Genomic DNA, 17,812 nt, shown 5'->3' on the forward strand with positions numbered 1-17,812 from the left:
TGCACCCCAGTGATGTTGCTGACCTTGCGGGAGCTACTTAACCCGGTGGATCCCCAGTTTCCCTGCCTGTAAAGTGGGACAGTGCTGGTGTCATGAGGAGCGTAAGGTGTTGAGCCTGGGCCTCGCACGTTCTGGTATCTCAATGAACAGAGCTGTTCTCAGACAGCCTCCGAGCTGTGCCCAGAGGACGCCACGGCGCTGGCCGGCAGGGAGGCTGCTGCGGGAAGCGTCCCATGATCAGGGCGGGAATGGGAAACAGAGCTGCCCCAAGAGCTCTTCCCACCCAGCGCGCCCAGTGAAAGAACTGTCTTCTCCCATCCAGCGCATTTCCTGAACGTGCGGGCTAAACGCACTGAGAGGGCCACGAAGGAGCATGTTCTGAGCGGCCACTCCCCCTCCCTGCAGCGTGAAGTGGCAGGATGTGCCATTCTGATCAAGGGCCCCCCAGACCCCGCCTCTCGTGGGGCACACACAAGCTTCCGGCCCAGCCAACCCTCAGCCAAGGGCTCTTCCTGGAAAAGCAGCGCCATCCACACTGAGGGCGTCTCTCCTCAGCACGACATGCACTCCTAGCCCTGGTCAGAAGCCCGGTCCCCAAGCCCGGACAGCGCTGGGCTGAAGTTCCAGGCCAGCGGCAGGTGCCACATCCCCAGGGCACAGGGGCAAGTCCAGGGGGGCTGGGTTTGGAGAGCCTGGACAGATGGTCACTTGGGGGCAGTCCTGGCTTCTGTGCAGAGCAGGGTAATGAGGAGGTGGCTTTACTCTTGTTAATGGGTAAGATATTGGGCCATTTAGGCTGAAAATAACCCCAGGAGTGTTTACATTCTAAACACAGCCTTCACCCTGAACTGGCTGACGGAGGGCCTGCAGGGTGCCACTCACTGGTGCCATGGACCTCCTCCCCGGTGAAGCGGATGTTGAAGGCATAGGTGGGGTCGCCGCCGCTCGCCAGTCTGACGCAAAGCTGGGAGGATGGCACCGAGGCCAGCTGCCTGGCCGCCTGGCAGAAGTAGGAGTTTTCAGAGGCTCTGATCTCCCCTGGAACGAGAGAGGAAGTGCCAAAACCTCGGGGTGGCCACCTCCTGCATCGCAGCACAGGAGAGCCGCGTGGCCAGGCCCCGGCCTGCTGCTCCCACCTCACCCCACTCCCTGGGGCAGCCACTGCCTCCCTTCTGCTCCTGGAACATCTTCAGTCTTTCATGTCTGCCACATGGGTCCCTTGAGGAGCCTGCCCCCCCGACCCCCCATTCTCCACGTGGTCAGCCCCTCCCATCCTTCCGCGTGTCTCTCGGGGGAGGCCCCGCACCTGGGCTCCTCTCACGTGCCCCTCCCGACGTCTGTCCGTTCACAGGCTGTGGCGGAGACTCCTGGCTGCCTCCCCAATATCCAGCCTCCCCAGTATCCAGCCTCCCCGCTTCTTCGGTGCTAGATTCCTGATTTTAGCATGTCCACGGCCAGAACGAAGCCCACCTCCCCTGCACTGAGGCGCGGCCTGTGCCACTGACGCCCCCTCCCTCTGCTGCCTGGATTGGGAGCTTGGGAGGGACTGGAGGGGGACGTCACAGGCTGGGACGTACGGCAGGGCAACAGGAGCACCCACGCCAACGAGGGATGTCAGAGCAGCCCGGGACTCCCTCTTCTAGAGGCTTCTCTTATGTGCGAGAAATCAACTAGTTCAAGCACTGCTGCCTGCATCCTCTGGTCTGTGTAGCTAATCTCACCTCCCACGATCTCCAGTGGGTCCAGAGTAATCTCCGGTGCCGCGTGGTCAGCCGTCCTCTGCACTGTGGCATTCAGCACCCGATTCATGACGGTCACCTTCGTGTCATAAAAGATCAGCCCTGAAGGGAGGAATGTGGTAGAGAGGCTGGGATGGGGTGGCTTCCCTTCCTTCCCAGTCACCCTGAGGCCTGGCGGAGGCCACGCTGTCCCCTGTGGGTCCGTCCAGTCTCTTCTGGGATGGACTGCAGGCCCCTAGGGGGATGTGCTGCTGGGGGCATAAGAGGTCCCGCCCCACTGGAGGGTGATTAGTTAGTCTCCACCCAAATGTGAATGCAGGATTAAACCCTTGGACCCTGTCATGCCCACGAGACAGCTCGCTTGCAGGAATACAAACCCAAATACATAAAGAATAAGGAGGTTTCTGTGGCCACTTCTTAAACAGCAAAAAATAAAAACCACGGAAGTGTCTATCAATAAGGACATGGACACCTACGCTGTGGACAGCAAGGCAAGAAGGGTGTGTGTGTCGACACGCAGAGATCTGTGAAGCAGAGGTGCAGAACAGAATGTATAAGAGGATACCCAGTTTTTGATTTAAAAAAAAAATGACAAATGTGTGTGTCTATTTGTATGTGAATAGAAAAGTCTGGAAGGACAGACTCATCTGTTAGTGATGGTCGTCTCTGGGATGCAGGAACGTTGGGGGCAGCTAGTGAGTCAGAGCTTTACGTCTGTGTATTTCTAAATAATATGAAAACTCTTATAGTAAATTAATTTTTTCAGAGCATATTTGTTTTCTTCAGAGCATAAAGTAACTGCCCTTGGGTAGAACCACTGCTCCAGAAAAGACTCGTGCGTCCAAGGACAGGCTGGGGGTGGGGGAATGGGACCCTGGGCAGCCGCAGGAGGCCAGGTGATGCCAGAGACCCCACCCATCGGGTCGGCCCGGGAGGCCCAGGCACTGACCTTTGGCCTCCTTCAGCAGGGCCGCGATGCTGTGCGTGTACATGGGCGTCTGGCGCAGCTCCACGAGTGGCAGGAAGAAGGTCTCGAGCGTGGTGTTCAGGGACTGCAGCAGGGCAAAGCGCAGGCGCAGGCTCTCGATGGGCACATCTGCAGGGCATGAGGGGCGGTCAGGCGGGGGCTCAGCCCAGAGAGGCCGAGACTCTCCGTCTGTGAACGACGCAGGTGGCCCGGTCGCGGGGAGGGACCGGGAGGCTCCTGCGGTTTTATCCTTGGAACCCAGAGGCTGTTGGTGAGTGAGAGAGCCCGGCCTCCCTGAGCCTGTGCCAAGCAGCAGCAGAGGGCAAGGCCCGGGCTCGGAGGGGACCCGAGGGTCCGCTCAGCCGGCCTTTGCGGCTGTGCCGGGGCTGCATACCATTTGATTTTTAGCTTTTAACTCTGAAGTAATTACAGGCTCATAGGAAGTTGCAGAACAAAGTAGAGTCCTGTGTACCTTTCCCCCAGCTCCCCATGGTGTGACCTCACACATCGAAACCGGGAGACTATTACATGGTACACTGACTTTTACTTGTCTGCCCTCAAGTACGTCTCCTCTCTGACCGTGAGACTGACGTTGGGACAGTTCACGGCCACGTTCACTGTCGCGTATCCGCAAGAGAGCGAGGGCTCGGACTGTGGCTGAGTGAGGGTGAGCAGGCTAAGTGGGGCCCGAGGCGCACACACACCCCGGCACCAGAGCCAGCCCAGGGCCTGTTGCGTGTGACAGGGCTTATTCTCCAGGGGTGGATTTATGGAGAATGTCCGTTTCTGTGTGCGCATTATTTTTGTGTGCATTCCTAGCTTTTGATAGAAACATGCTGCTCTCTTGTAATTAAGGCTAATGTCTCGGACACACACTACCAGACTGCCCTGACCCCCTCTCACCCCCAACACCAGCCTGGCATCCAAGGCGGCCTCTAGGCAGGGGCCTGGGTGTGACGGCAGGGGTCTTGTCTCCCAGCCACCGCACTTCTGTGTCTGCCGCTTGGCTTGGTTGCGAGGAGCACATGATAAGGCCTCACAAACTTCAATGTGGCTGCAATCACAGCTTCTTGTCTTTCTCTCCCTCTTTTTATACCCACCCGGTTCACAGCAGGTGTTCCTAAGGATTTTTGTAACGGGCACAGAAAGGGCATCTAGTCCTTCTAAACCACCCCGTGCCGTCATGGGGCAGCCCCCACAGGGCGGCCCAGGGGGAGGGCCCTGAAAGGCATCCCCCTGGGGCCACATACTCAAGAGACAGGCCACTCTGGGGTCGGCAGCGTCTGTGGGGTCCAGATACACCTCGTGGGGATGCAGCCGCGCGGGCGTGATGGCCAGGTGGCGGCACAGCCGGTTGATGTACTGCACGAGCGCCACGTCCATCTCCAGGGTCCACTTCCTGGAGGCCTTGTGTGCGTGCCGGACGTCGATGCAGGCACACCTGGAGGCGGGGAGAGGCAAGGTGGGGCGGCGGCCGCTGGAGGACTGCTGGGTTCCTCCGCAGCCACGTCCCAGCTCCGGGAGGACCTTTATAAGACAGCCTTGCCTCCCAGGCATTTCTTGGTGCTCAGCCAAGGTGCTGACTGCAGTGGAACTGCCTGTCCTGAGGGGAAAGCTCCTTTCTAAAGAAACAAGCTGAGCAGGCTGGGGGGACGGCCACACGCATCCCCACGTGCCTCCCTGCTGTCTGTAGGCAGCAGGGTCTTAGGGTTAAAGACGGGGCTCTGGAGTCCTTGGGTGAAATCCAGGCTACAAAGCACACCTACTTCCTGAGCCTCAGTTTCTTCATCTATGAAATGGAGCTGGCGATAGCGCAGCCTCGCGCTGTCAGGAGGAGTCACTGAGAGGACACCTGCGATGCACACAGCACGGTGCCCCGCCCCTTCCGAGGGCACAGCAAGTGCCAGCTGCTGGTGTTACTGAAGCCATCATCTTTTACCCAGCGATCCCACCCCAGGGTTCCCCTACGCGGCTCCTTCAACAGGCAGGCAAAGGTGTGTTTGTCAGGGCTGCCTTGCTACAGCAACATCAGCCATAAATTACACCACCCCCAATAGCGGAACGCTCGGCAGCCATTAAAATCATCTGGTAGAACAGTATCAAATGATGTGGAAAAACGAAAAAAGCACACTGCAGGACACTATGTCGTGTCTGATCCCACGCTACAGTACTGAAAACATCTACTCCTGGAAAAATGTTGGGAGAGGTGTTTACTGAAACCTTTCCAAGTGATTACCTCTGGGCACAGAATCACAGGAAATCTCCTTTGTGTTTGAATATACTGCATGAGGTTTTTATCGAATGTGTGTGTCCTTATTCTACAAACATTGAGCTATTAACCCAAGAAAGGCCTGCAGGCAGGCAGGTGGGTGGACAGGTGCCTCTCATTCCAGAACCTGTAGCATCTCGAGGGGGGTCACATGCCACACAGGGTGCATCGCGCAGAGGGACCTGCCTCAGGGAGGTGGTGGAGCCTGGGGCCAGGCTCTCGTCACTGCAGGCCACCTCTGTCCTACCCTAGGAGTGCTCCGAGAGAGACCTAGCTCCTTCAGAAGGTGATCCCCTCTTCCAGGCTGGATGTGTCATCACCGTGGCCCCATAACACACGTGAACCAGCCCTTCCAGCTGTTACAAATGTGTCACCTTGGAATTAATTTGCAGTCCAATTTGTTCCCTTTTCACTTGGAATGCACTTTCTAGTCCAAAATAGGTGATTCTGCTTTTAACGAAAACCCCCAAAGTCGTGTCTCTTACTGGTTTCTAAAACCAGTCAGAGAACTTGGCCCTGTCACCATGATCCAAGGCCCATCTGGGCATCGACTCTGAGCCTTCAATGAAGGTACAAAGTGCTGGTGCCAAGCAGTAAACAATTTCTCAACTCTGAAAACGGGGTTTTAAAAAAGCATGCTTCTGGCAGCCATTCCTTCTCTGAGGCCCAGTACATCTTGCTGTGGGAATGGGCGTGTAGGCCTGTGTGTGGCAGAGCCAGAGGGACAGGGCAGGGAGATTTCTTTTGGTTTGCAGACATCTTGCCTGCTTGGGATTCACTTACAGCTAGAAAGGGGAAACCATATTTAGTTTGGCCCTGGAGACCTGGTGACTCGTGACCTTGCTGTGCTCCTGCCTGGGAGTGAGAGAGGGCAATGGAGAGTGGGAGAGAATGTGTGAGTCCAAAGAAAAAAGATTCTTTGGAATAAGAAATCATCCCTGTTAGGGACTGAAATGTCCCATTCCTGCCAATTCATATGCTGAAGCTCTAACCGCCAATGTGACTGTATTTGGAGACAGGGTTTTTAAAGAGGTAATTAGGTTAAATGAGGTCACAGGGTGGGGCCCTAATCCAATAGGACTGTTGTCCTCATAAGAAGAGGGAGAGACACCAGGGATGCAGGCACACAGAGGAAGGGCCACGTGAGCACACAGCATGAAGGTGGCCGTCTGTGAGCCAAGGAGAGCCCTCCAGAGAAACTAACCCTGTTGACACCTTGATCTTGGGTTTCCAGCCTCCAAAACTGTGAGATAGTGAATTTCCGTTCTATAGAACACTGTTTCAAACGGGTTGGAAAATCCACATTAACAATTAGGAAAAATTAGAAAATAACTCAGTAGGTATTAAAAACAGGCCAGATGGAATGGCTTCCCAGGAAGTAATTGCTTGGGGAAGCGTCTAGTAGCTGAGAACAATTTTTTTTTTTTTTTAACATCTTTATTGGAGTATAACTGCTTTACAATGGTGTGTTAGTTTCTGCTGTATAACAAAGTGAATCAGCTATATGCATACGTATATCCCCATATCCCCTCCCTCTTGCATCTCCCTCCCACCATCCCTATCCCACTCCTCTAGGTGGTCACAAAGCACCGAGCTATCTCCCTGTGCTATGTGGCTGCTTCCCACTAGCTATCTGTTTTACATTTGGTAGTGTATATATGTCCATGCTACTCTGTGAACAATTTCTACACAAGGTATCAACTGGGTTGACAGCCTCTTACCTCTCAAAATGAAGATCGTAACCACATGATAAAATCGCCCTCCAGACACTACGGATGTCTTGCTTGGCTCGGTCAATAACAAACTTGTGAAATCCTTCCAATGTCAGGTACTTTTCCTCAGGGACTGATGGAAAAGTGTTCACACTGTTAGGAATCGGTGAGAAGTGGGGGTCCCACAGCATGCTCTCACTGCACCCTCTCTTTCAGGGCCCAATTCATCTAACCCTCCCGTCTCCTGCCGTCACTCCAGGGTCTGTTAACAGACTGTCTCCACCCGACTGCTCAATGACACACACAACCCCCAACCTGACGGGTCCGAGCTGCAGCCTCACCTTCTCGGGCTGGTGACCAAGTGGTGCAGCGCTTTCCCCCCAGTCTCGTCTTTCTGTATCTCAGAAACATTCCCGACTGACTAAGCAATTTTTGTGACAATGATAGCTTTCTCCAAGTCTGCTTGGGCCTTTAGGAAGATAAGGTTCTAATGTCCCAGGTAAGTGCCCTTCTGGAAGAAAATCTGAGCAGATTTCCAATCTTTACTTTTAATCGCAATCATCTATTCTTCCCTTGGGAGTATGGTATTTCTGGAGCTGCTATTCTAACCTCCACCAGTTCAGGTCAGCAGAGATGGAGTCCTGGAGCAATAATCGCAGTTGGCCAGGTATGTCTTCCGTGTCTTGGGCAGGGCTGCCCTGCCTAAACTAAAACCCGAGGGAGCCAGGTGCTCAGGGAAAAGCAAAGAGGCTGGATCCCAGGCTGCGCCGCCATCTCCAGGATGGAAGCAGCCCCAAGCCTGCATCAGGCCCAAGTTGCTTGTTCACCTTCTTGTTTTTTGGTGGGTGACTTTTCTGGGTCCTTTTCGTCCGGCTTGCTCTTTTCCGGTGACTTCGGCTTCACAGTGGGCTTCTTCTCGCTCAAGGCAGTCCTGCTGTAGACCAAAGCACCGGAATCAGAATTCCTCACGCCCACACCTCCTCCTGGTGGGGGGAATGCAGAACCTCACCAGGCATTGGTTCACCCTCCCCCAACTACGGCTGATGGTTCAGAGGGGGCTGGGGTCAAGATCAGCCTTGTTCTGACCAAGAAAAGTTTCCTGAGCAAATTATGAGGACAAATTGATGCTTTAAAATGTGGAAAATCTCAAAGAGACACTTTTCAAACATTCTTTCTACATACTTCAGAGCTGTACTGTCCAAGAAGCAGGCACTGGCCAGATGTAGCTACTTAAGTTTAAATTAATTAAAATTACAAGCCCAGTTCCTTGGTGGCACTCGCCGCATTTCAAGTGCTCAGTAGCCATGTGTGCTTAGTGGCCACTGTGCTGAGTAGCACAGACAGAGAAATGCACATTTCCATCGTCACAGAAAGCTCTATGGGACAGTACTGATTTAAAAGCCCTATTTATGTATAATTAATTAATAAAATTTTAAGACACTTTTTTTCTCTGATGACTTAAACAAGTCCTCTAGAGACTCCTGCTTGGTAGTACTTCACTACCTGAATTTCAACTTGAGAGTCATAAACTTGTATCTAAAGAAAATTCTACTAAATATGTGTGCATATCCACACATGGAATATTATGGAGCTACTTTAAAAGAGGAACGGGGGAAGTTCTTTTTGTGCTGATATGGAATCATCTCTAAGATCAGGAGTAAATAGAAACAGAAAGGTACAGGCATTTTGTACAGTTCCCGACCCCTGGGTATGCGTACACTTGCTTGTGTATACCCAGAACAGTTCTGCAAGGCTACGAAAGTGACACTGCAGCCTCAGGGAAGGGAGCTGGGAGGCTTAAGGATGGAGAGGAAGAGGAGTGGCTTTTCACTGCATATGCTTTTGAATATTGTACTATTTTAGCCATTTAAAATGTAACAAGGGGCTTCCCTGGTGGCGCAGTGGTTAAGAATCTGCCTGCCAATGCAGGGGACACGGGTTCGAGCCCTGGTCTGGGAAGATCCCACATGCCGCCGAGCAACTAAGCCCGTGAGGCACAACTACTGAGCCTGCGCGTCTAGAGCCTGTGCTCCGCAACAGGGGAAGCCACGACAATGAGAAGCCCGCGCACCGTGATGAAAAGCAGACCCCGCTCGCTGCAACTAGAGAAAGCCCTCGCGCAGAAACGAAAACCCAACACATCCCCCCAAAAAAAAAAAAAAAAAAAAAAAAGTAACAAGATAATATGTATGCACAAATAAAACGTTCTGCGCTTAAATGTTAAAAGCGGTTGCTATGTGGGGGGTATTTCAGTGTTTTCCAATATGCATGGGTGCACTTTAACAGTCTTTCTACAATAACTGCATTATTGTGTGGGTAAAAGAAGTTAGACTTTTTAAACAATTCTGTACATTTTAGATGTTTTATTAATTCAGACTGGTCTGCTTTCCAGCCTGCATGGTCCAGATTTTACTATCCTTGTGGGTAAAATGAAACGTTCTCTTCCAGCTGACGAAGCCAAGGGCGAAAAGGACCCTGGCAGCAGAGCAGAGAAGAGCCAGGATGTCTGGCTCCCCCGAGGTGCCGACAGCCTCCCAGGAAGCCTGCTAGGAGGTGGCCCCGCGTCCCCCCGCCCGGCCCACCTTCTGAGCTCCTCGGTCACCCACCTGACGCTGTTGAGCACGGCCTTGTCCTTGGTGGGTGGCTTGGTGATGGGCCGCTTGGTGCTCACCACCTTCCCGGGGTGCTGTTCCTTCCCCGCCTTGCTGTACTTGCTCTTGTCGAACTTGGGCTTTGGCACGCCGTACTTCCTCAGGATCTGCGGAGCACCGGAGGGGAGGGGCCTCAGACTCAGCCCCAGGGGCACCCGAGGCCCAGCACAGGTGCGGCGGGGATGGGGTGGCTACCTGGGTGAGCTGGTCCTCCAGCACCTTTTTGGGGGGCCGAACATTGGTGAAGAAGAGGTGGAGGAGGTTGCCTGGCGTCTGGGAGTTGATCTGCTCTTTGCTGAGATAAATGTCAGACACTTTGATGGGCTTTGCTGGTGTCAGGCTCAGCATCTGCTCTGAGTGGGCGCAGCTCTTAAATATCTCCGTCAGCACCTCTCTGGCCCCGGGCACCAGCTTCTCACCTGTTACAGAATGGAGGGAGGGCAAACGATTCTGCCGTGAACACGCTACGTCAGGATAAGCCCTGCAGCATCTGATTTATTTTTCATCAGCGATTTATTTTTGAAAGTGGGTAATGGGTGGTGAGTGGTGATGACGAGCTGTCCACCGAGACCCGGTGTCCCCTTTTTGCATGCACACCCCAGTTACACGCCCAGCCTTCTCTGCCGTGAGGTGTGGTGCCGTGAGGTGCGGCCCCGTGACGTGGGCCCCTCCTGGGCCAGTTTGCTTCAGGCAGGACATAGATGGGCTCCAGGCTAGGCATTTACAACTGGCCTCCTGTTTACATTTCTTGGGGCGAGAAAAAGATGGACTTCAGGCCGGACACTTGCAACTAGCCCCCTGTTTGCATTTCCTGAGACAGGAGATAGGTGGGCTCCAGGTTAGCTATTTACAACCAGCCTCCTGTTTGCACTTCGAAATAGAAATAACAACAGGAACAGGGTAAATAGCCAGGCTTTGTTTCCTGTGGACACTTTGAGGTAACAGTTATGGCAGGGACAGAGAGGGGCTAAACCCTGTTCTGAGTAAAGATCAAGAGGTCACATAATATATTTCCCATCCTTGGGGCAAGGGAGACATTGCACATGCACAGAAAGGCTCCTTGGGGGTCAAAAAGGAAGGGGCACCACCCCATAATATGTGATGCCAAGGCCCTCCCATAGGCCTCTGGGGTGGAATCCATCTTGGAAAAAAGTTGCGCACGCCTGTTGGGGAGGGTCCTAGGGCAGGGCAGGTGTGGAAAAAGAAACCAGGTAATTGGCCAAAGGTAAACAAAGACCCGGAAGAACTGCCCTGTATAAGTGACGTAACCGCCTCTTTACTGGGCTCCTCCTCATTAGGGAGGACGCCCACACCCTTTCTCTCCGGGGTGTGCATCTCTGCCTTGCTTCTGTCAACTCAACAAACTGTTTCTCTGTGTGCTCTCCCACTTGTTGTTGTTCTGTGTCCCCAATAATAAACTTTGTACCTGTTTTTACAGTTCTTGCCTCCTTGAGAAACACATTTTTCAATGGGGGTGACGCCAGGGGAACTTTGCTTCTAGCCTCTAGCCCTTGCTGGTCCAGCGGCTAGGATTCCTGGTTTTCATCCAGGCTACCCAGGTTCAATTCCTGGGCAGGGAACTAAGATCTCACTTCACGCCACGGCTCACTGCTGCTTCTCTGAGATCATGTTCTCTTCTGCACTCATCCCCGCCACTGGCTGCGCGGAGATAACAAGCCCCCGGATGGCAGACCTCGGGGCTCACCCTGGACTCTTACATGTGCAAGAAATGAACTTCCACTGGGTCTGAGTTACTGTACTCTAGGGTCTCTTTATCATGGAGGTTGAACCTCCTTAACTTCAACATGTCTGTGATGGACAGTCCCCAGGGAGCAAGAGGATGTAGAGGCTGCAAGTACTTTTAGTGCAAAGTACAAGTTGTTCAATAGTTATTATTAGAGGATGTATTTGAAACCTGGCCCAGCCAGCAGGTGGAAAAGAAAGTTCTCTCAGATACAAGAAAACTGTCCTTGAGCACGAGAAAAAAAAGACTTGTTTTTTTTGGTCCCCAAATAAGCACTCCAGAAGATGCTCTCACCTTTCCTAAGGGGCCAGTCAGGAATGTTCCCAGTGGAACATTGTTCCACTGCATCTGCATGTTCCTCGTGGCCAAGGTCCCCCACCTGCAGGCAGGACTGACTTATTCATCACACCCTGTCCTCCCGCCCATCCTCCTCATCCCCTCTCTCTGGGGGTCTGACCCTCCAGAGCCACACCCAGCTCAGGCCATGCTTCAGGAGCCAGAGCACAAAGGTCCCCTGGGCATCTGGGCTGAGGGTGAGGAGACAGGTGTGCGGAAGGCGTGGTCAAGACCTAAGAGCTGATTCAGTAGAACCACAACTTAAAGAGTCTTGAGCAAAATGCGTGTGGCTGTAACATGGCAAATGTGTTATCAAAAGACTGAGTATCTTACGTGGAAGGTTTGACCATAATACAATCAGGAGCTAGAACTAAATTCGGATTAAAGCACGAAAAGACTGGCAAAGCATTAATTATGGCAGAAAAAGACCCCAGGGTTCCCACAGATCGTACACTAGCCACTCCCACGTGGGGAGCTGAGAGCCGAGTGGGCACCGTACTCACTAATAAGGGAGCAGGGCTGAAACCAGGGCGAGGAGAGAGAGGCAGCCCCTCACGCACAAGAGTCCCAAAAAACTCAGAGATCAAGATACACATTGTGGGCTTCCCTGGTGGCGCAGTGGTTGAGAATCTGCCTGCCAATGCAGGGGACACGGGTTCGAGCCCTGGTCTGGGAAGATCCCACATGCTGCGGAGCGAATGCGCCCGTGAGCCACAGCTACTGAGCCTGCGCGTCTGGAGCCTGTGCTCCACAACAAGAGGCCGCGACAGTGAGAGGCCCGCGCACCGCGATGAAGAGTGGCCCCCGCTTGCCGCAACTAGAGAAAGCCCTCGCACAGAAACGAAGACCCAACACACCCAAAAATAAATAAATAAATAAATTAAAAAAAAAAAAAGATACACATTGTATCGCGGTCCTTCAAAAAAATCAAAATTAATACAAAAAACCCATGATGAGCAAAACATTAAAAGTACTGTGCTGAGCCATGTTAAAGCCTGACGCAAAAGGAAAAATCATTAATACTGATCCTGTCTTTATTTAAAATTTTAATAGTTTGTTCACCGTGGATATTTTGCATTAATTTTGACTTTCATAAGTATTATATTAAAATAATTATTTATCTAGATTACTGAGTTGTTTTGGAGCCCCATTAAATTCTGTGGCCTCATTTACCTCACTCTGGTCCCAGCCCTGAGGGAGTATTTCAAAATTTCATGACTGGGGGATAATAATTTGAAACAACAACAAAATCCATAATCAATATTACATTTCTGTCCTCAAAAAACATAAAACAGAACGAACTCAACAACTCTATTATGAAATTTCAAACAATATTAGAGAGTTAGAAAAAACATAAATTTAAAAATTTGAGAGAGACTGATGCAAAATAAAGACAACAACACAAAGAACTACAGTTATAAAAAGAAAGGAGAAAAATTGCTGCTGCTTCTGAAGCAAAGCTAGGGGTGAGCTCTTGGCCTCAGGATCTGCTAGATCCAGCTCTGCGGGGCCTCGATAGAGCCCGGGTCCTGGCTGAACAGAAGAAGTGGGGAAGCCAGACAGGGTAGGGTCCCCCCACATAAGAGCCACCAGAATGACAAAGTGGGACTTTCTGAAAAAGGAACTGGAACCGTTTCTTCCCCAAGAATTCATTTTAAAGGGCAAGGCGTTAGCTGTCCTCGAGCATATTGACTAAATGATTACCAGCAACGTACATGGTACATTCTAGCTCTAGAGGACAGAACAAAATAAATACACTTGAACTCAAACAAGGGGAAGCCTGACTAGACAAAAGGAAAAAAGCACTTGAATGCAAGCCCACATTCAAGGCTGTGGCATAGCATTTCCTGGTGGTCCCTCGGCTGCCTGTGGCAGGGCCTACCCACTGGCCTTCAGAGCCCTGACAGCTCTCCTGGGGGGCAGGAGTGTTCTCTTCACATCATGTACACAAGGCACCTTCTGTTAACCAAGCAGTGAACCATCTCCCCAACATTCCCTGAATCACTTCTTAAATCTTTGACCCCCAGAGCTCCCCTTTAAGGTAAGATGTTAAAAATAGGGAAAACAGGACATGGAGAGGGGTATGATTTTTTTTTTTTTTTGGCTGCGCTGCGTGGCTTGCAGGATCTTAGTTCCCTGACCAGGGATCGAACCCAGGCCCGTGGCAGTGAAAGCACTGAGTCCTAACCACTGGACCACCAGGGAATTCCCAAGAGGGGTATGATTTTTGCTCAGTTTTTTTTCTATAAATTTAAAATTTCTAAAAAAAAAGTCTATTAATTAAAAAAAAATCTATAACCTACCTTTAATTGACTTATCATTGAAATAATCTTCTAACCCTGGGCTCCCCTGCGTATCAAACAAACTCTGATTTACTACAGACACAGTGAGGATCTCTTCCGTTGACATTTCCATCAATTCATCTTCACCATCCAAACTTGACAAACCAATCAAGTCATTATTGTTAAATAAACTTGCTCGGATTTTCTCGATTTTGGCTCGGGATCTAATCTGTGTGAACAAGGAAAAGGGTAAGGATTTGAGTGGAGAGACCAGTCGTTCAGCTAGCTGTATGAACTTTCTTTCCCTCCCGTCTGTGCCTGAAACCCTCTACTTGTCTTCAGCGTTGTGAGCGCGGCCTGACTTGGGCGAGCTGGCCTTCCCGGCAAAGTCTCTCTTATGTGCCAACAGTGGTAACTTGCAGGAGAACAACTCAACTGGACTTCTCTGTTGCTAAACCCCGGTCAGGTCTGTGGCTCTACACAGATGCCCAGGGGGTTAAAGTCCACGCTTGGCTCTGAGAAAATCCTCAGGGAGAAGGTGGACAGATTCTGGGAGGAAGCCAACCCCTGGATCTTTGAGCTCTCCTGTCAGAGCCCGTGGGGTGGGAAGCAAGGGGGTGCAAGTTCTCCTCCTAGCGCCTTCCCCTCCATATCTAATAAGGGCGAGGATGGTTTCTACTCTGCACCCGACTCCCGTTACACAGGGGGCAGGAAGACACAGGATGAAGGATTTCTAAACAAGGAGGCCCAGGAAACACATGGGATCTTGAAGTGGAAATGTAATCTGGCAACACGCGCAGCATCTGAAACTCAGAATCACTCAGAACAGAACGGCAAGTCTGTTCTCACCCTGCTGAGTGGGGATCCCTCCTGCCAATGGCAATGGTTAAAACAACCCAAAGCCACTCAAAAAGAGGCCACTGGGGCCTGAGTTGGAAAACACTCGATGACGCCCACCCATCAGGAAAGGTCAGCCCCTGGAGCCCCTCCCACACTCCGCAATGAACTGTATTTACTTCCTGACATCAGACTTGCTATCACACTCAGAGATGGGACCTCAAATACAGATAATCAACATGATGAGTCACTACTGTTTCCAAGAGCTGCCTCAGGGAGCCCGCTAAGTGCCCCAATGTCACCTATTAGTTAGTCCCTTGGAAATAATATTGGAAGGCTTAAAGAGGCCTGGGGGATTCTAACCACTCATGATTTGAGTGCTTGCCAAGGCATGAGATGCTTACCTCCACGACCGCAAAGCCTCTGATGGGGCGTGCTGCGAGGGGCTGGTTGTCCAGGGACGTGACTGTGTACATGGAGCCCATGTCTGACACTGAGGCCGTTTCTGCGTTATCCAGTGGCTCCCCCAGGCTCCCAAGGCTGCCCAGGCTGCCGGTGCTGCATAGGGAAACGTCCAGGCTCTCCTGGCTGGACACTACGTGGGGCTCCAATAAGCCCGCAGGGATGGGCAGCTCGAGGCCCGAGGGCAGCGGTTCCGCGGAGGCGTCGCTGACCGTCTGCAAGATGCCCTGGGAGCTGCAGATGGAGGCCTGGCTGGTGGACGCGGACGCGCTGATGCTCGTGGCAGGGGTTGGGCTGCGGGACGTGCTGACCTCCAAGCTGTCTGTGCTGGGGAAGCCAAGGGTCTTCTCTGGCTCGGCTTTCCCATCACCGCCCTCGGCCTTGTCTTTTGGCTTCTTGGGGTCTTCGTCCTGCAGGGGGATGTAGATCTCGTCTTTGAAGACCCCGCCGTGGGCGTTGCAGGCCTTGCGGATGGCGCCTCTGACGATGCCCTCGTCCAGGTGGGTGGGGATGCCAGAGATCACCAGCAAGCGGCTATGGGCGGTGGGACCCACCAGGGCCTGGCAGGCATCGGCGATGGCGTCGCTCGTCACACCCAGCCCCTGCGGGTCCTTCCTGGCGAGGTGCCGGAGGATGACGAGCAAGGTCAGGGCGCGATGGAACCACAGCATGTCTTCGGGCTTGCCACCCCCGATGCTCAGCACGGCGGGGTCCGAGTCCACCGAGCACGAGGGCTGGCGCTTCCCGGAGGAGGAGGCCTTTTCCCGCTTCATCTTGACTTTCTTCCTCTTGGACAGGAGGCTGGGGCTCTGCGGCGTCTGTCCTGGGGAGGACGACGAGGAGGACGACGAGTCGCTGAGGTTTGGGGCGGTCGCCGAGGTCACCCCGCTGGCAGTGACGCTCATGTTGGTAGGCAGGGTCACCTCGGCCACCGCCAGGCACCCTTCCATGAGCGCGTGGAAATACGTAGAGAACCTGCCCTGGTCGGTGGCCGCCACGGTCCCCGAGCCTCCGCACGTGCTGCCCGAGACCCAGCTCTGTGTCTCCTCGTCATACAGCTTGTGGAGCTCTGACTGCAGCGCCATCAGCATGGCCAGGCAGGGGTTCAGCTGGAGGGCGATGGACGAGGACAGGCCGGCAGGGTGCTTCCTCTGCTCCAGGCTGTGCACTGTGCGCAGGAGCTCTGCCAGGAGGTGGAACACCAGCTCTTTCACGCAGGCCGCCATGTCCGTGGTCCACAGGAAGTTTCCTGAGGCGAATGAAGGCAAAAAAAAAAAAAAATCACCTATACAGAGCTTACTATGTGCCAGGCACTGTTCTAAGGCACTTTAATGGAGTCAGCCCTCACAGCGACCGTGTGAAACAAGCATTACATCCTTCATCCCCATCTCACAGATGAAGAAACAGGGGCTCAAAGAGCTGAAGGACTCACACGGCTGCCACACGGTCACACAGTCCCACGGGGCAGAGCCGGGCAGGCTGGCCCCAGAGCCAGCGGCCTTCACCCCTGTGCTGGGTGACTGCATGGAGCCAGCTACTGCAGCTCTGGCCCCGAAATCATTATTTTCCTTCTCATAAAGTTATTAAGCAGGTTGGTGACAAATCACTAGCATAATGTTTCTTGAACCATGGGACGCTTACTACTGGGGGCATACAATCCAATTTTACCAGATAGCTCAGAAATACACACGGAAAAATGATTCCTTTTAAACTCCTCTTTCAGTCCTGATTTTGTCAACAAGAAAGCCTCACTCTGGGGCTAGAATATTCTTAATGGAGAATAGCCCAGAGACCCAGAGCCTTCCACAGGGAACAGTAGTTAGCCAGAATTTCTTAACAGTAACTGCTTAACTTTTTATTTTTATAGTTATCTTCTAGTTATGGCAAGGGATACTAATTTTCTGTTTCAAGTAGCAAGATAAAGTTTCCTTTAAAATTCAGTATAAGTTTAAAAAAAGGAGAAAGGAGTTGATTGCCATAAAAAAAAATCAATAAATGTTGATAGGCATGATTCGCAGACGTGGCAGAAATCACATAAAGGTGGCATGAGAATGACTGAAGTCTAGGAAATACTGTCTAGAACAACCGTGGGCCACACATCTGTGCCAAGGTCCCCTTCATGCCAGATGCGTGTCTTCTATCCCCAGTCACATTGCGGACAGGGAGTCCCAACGGCCAGGTCTGGCTGACTTACCGAGAATCCCACTTAGGCCCAGCACCCACGAAGGAGGGGACTAGGCTGACTGCTCTCAGGGGTGATGCTGTTCTGATAATTCTAGTTGGTAATGAACTCACGGCTGTCACGGGACATGGTGCTCATGGAGCCACTGACAGGGAACAAAGGCCAATGGGGTCTAAGGCCAGGCCCTCAGGTGCTCCTATTTCCTTCTCTGTGGTCCTTCCTCTGCCATTGGACATTTTTGGAAGACGACGGCCTTGGAGAGAAATCACCACCAAAATTGCAAATGGTGGCCCGAGAGCTGAGACTGGCCACATACATCTTGTTCCCACAGCCAGTGGTTCCCTGCTCACCTCTTCCGACCCCCTGCCCATTGTGTTTTAAAGAATGTGAATCAGTTGTCAACATTTAGAAACCGGGAAATTCACATCAATATCTAGATCTCTGGCTTTTCTTGAAATAAAAAGTGACAGTATCTGGCAGGGCTAGGGCCACGTTCTTATACAGCAAATGAGTGGCAGGGCTCAGTGGCTGCCCCACAGGACACGTGCCCTCCAGTTCCCTGGAGGCCCTGGGTCCACTTTCCTCTTGAATTTCTCTCACTTACATCATCTCCCTGACCCCTCAGGGCACC

General features: G+C 52.4%; 1 protein-coding gene across 9 annotated transcripts in view; it reads right to left on the reverse strand.

The window, feature by feature from the left end:
- HECTD4 (HECT domain E3 ubiquitin protein ligase 4) overlaps positions 1-17,812 on the reverse strand; it is a 198,876-nt gene that overhangs the window by 7,514 nt on the left and 173,550 nt on the right. For 8 of the 9 annotated variants that reach the window (XM_007170894.2, XM_057526275.1, XM_007170893.2 and 5 more), the window contains 10 exons: positions 14,942-16,248; positions 13,722-13,929; positions 9,534-9,757; positions 9,294-9,445; positions 7,515-7,621; positions 6,697-6,820; positions 3,957-4,147; positions 2,689-2,835; positions 1,722-1,841; positions 883-1,038 (listed from right to left, as the gene is read on the reverse strand). In XM_007170894.2, the coding sequence (XP_007170956.2) occupies positions 883-1,038; positions 1,722-1,841; positions 2,689-2,835; positions 3,957-4,147; positions 6,697-6,820; positions 7,515-7,621; positions 9,294-9,445; positions 9,534-9,757; positions 13,722-13,929; positions 14,942-16,248 (2,736 nt within the window). The remainder of the gene's footprint in view (positions 1-882; positions 1,039-1,721; positions 1,842-2,688; positions 2,836-3,956; positions 4,148-6,696; positions 6,821-7,514; positions 7,622-9,293; positions 9,446-9,533; positions 9,758-13,721; positions 13,930-14,941; positions 16,249-17,812) is intronic. The other variant, XM_057526274.1, reaches the window with a different exon arrangement.

Source organism: Balaenoptera acutorostrata, chromosome 13 (genome assembly GCF_949987535.1).
Source record: "Balaenoptera acutorostrata chromosome 13, mBalAcu1.1, whole genome shotgun sequence".
In the NCBI taxonomy this organism is placed as follows: domain Eukaryota; kingdom Metazoa; phylum Chordata; class Mammalia; order Artiodactyla; family Balaenopteridae; genus Balaenoptera; species Balaenoptera acutorostrata.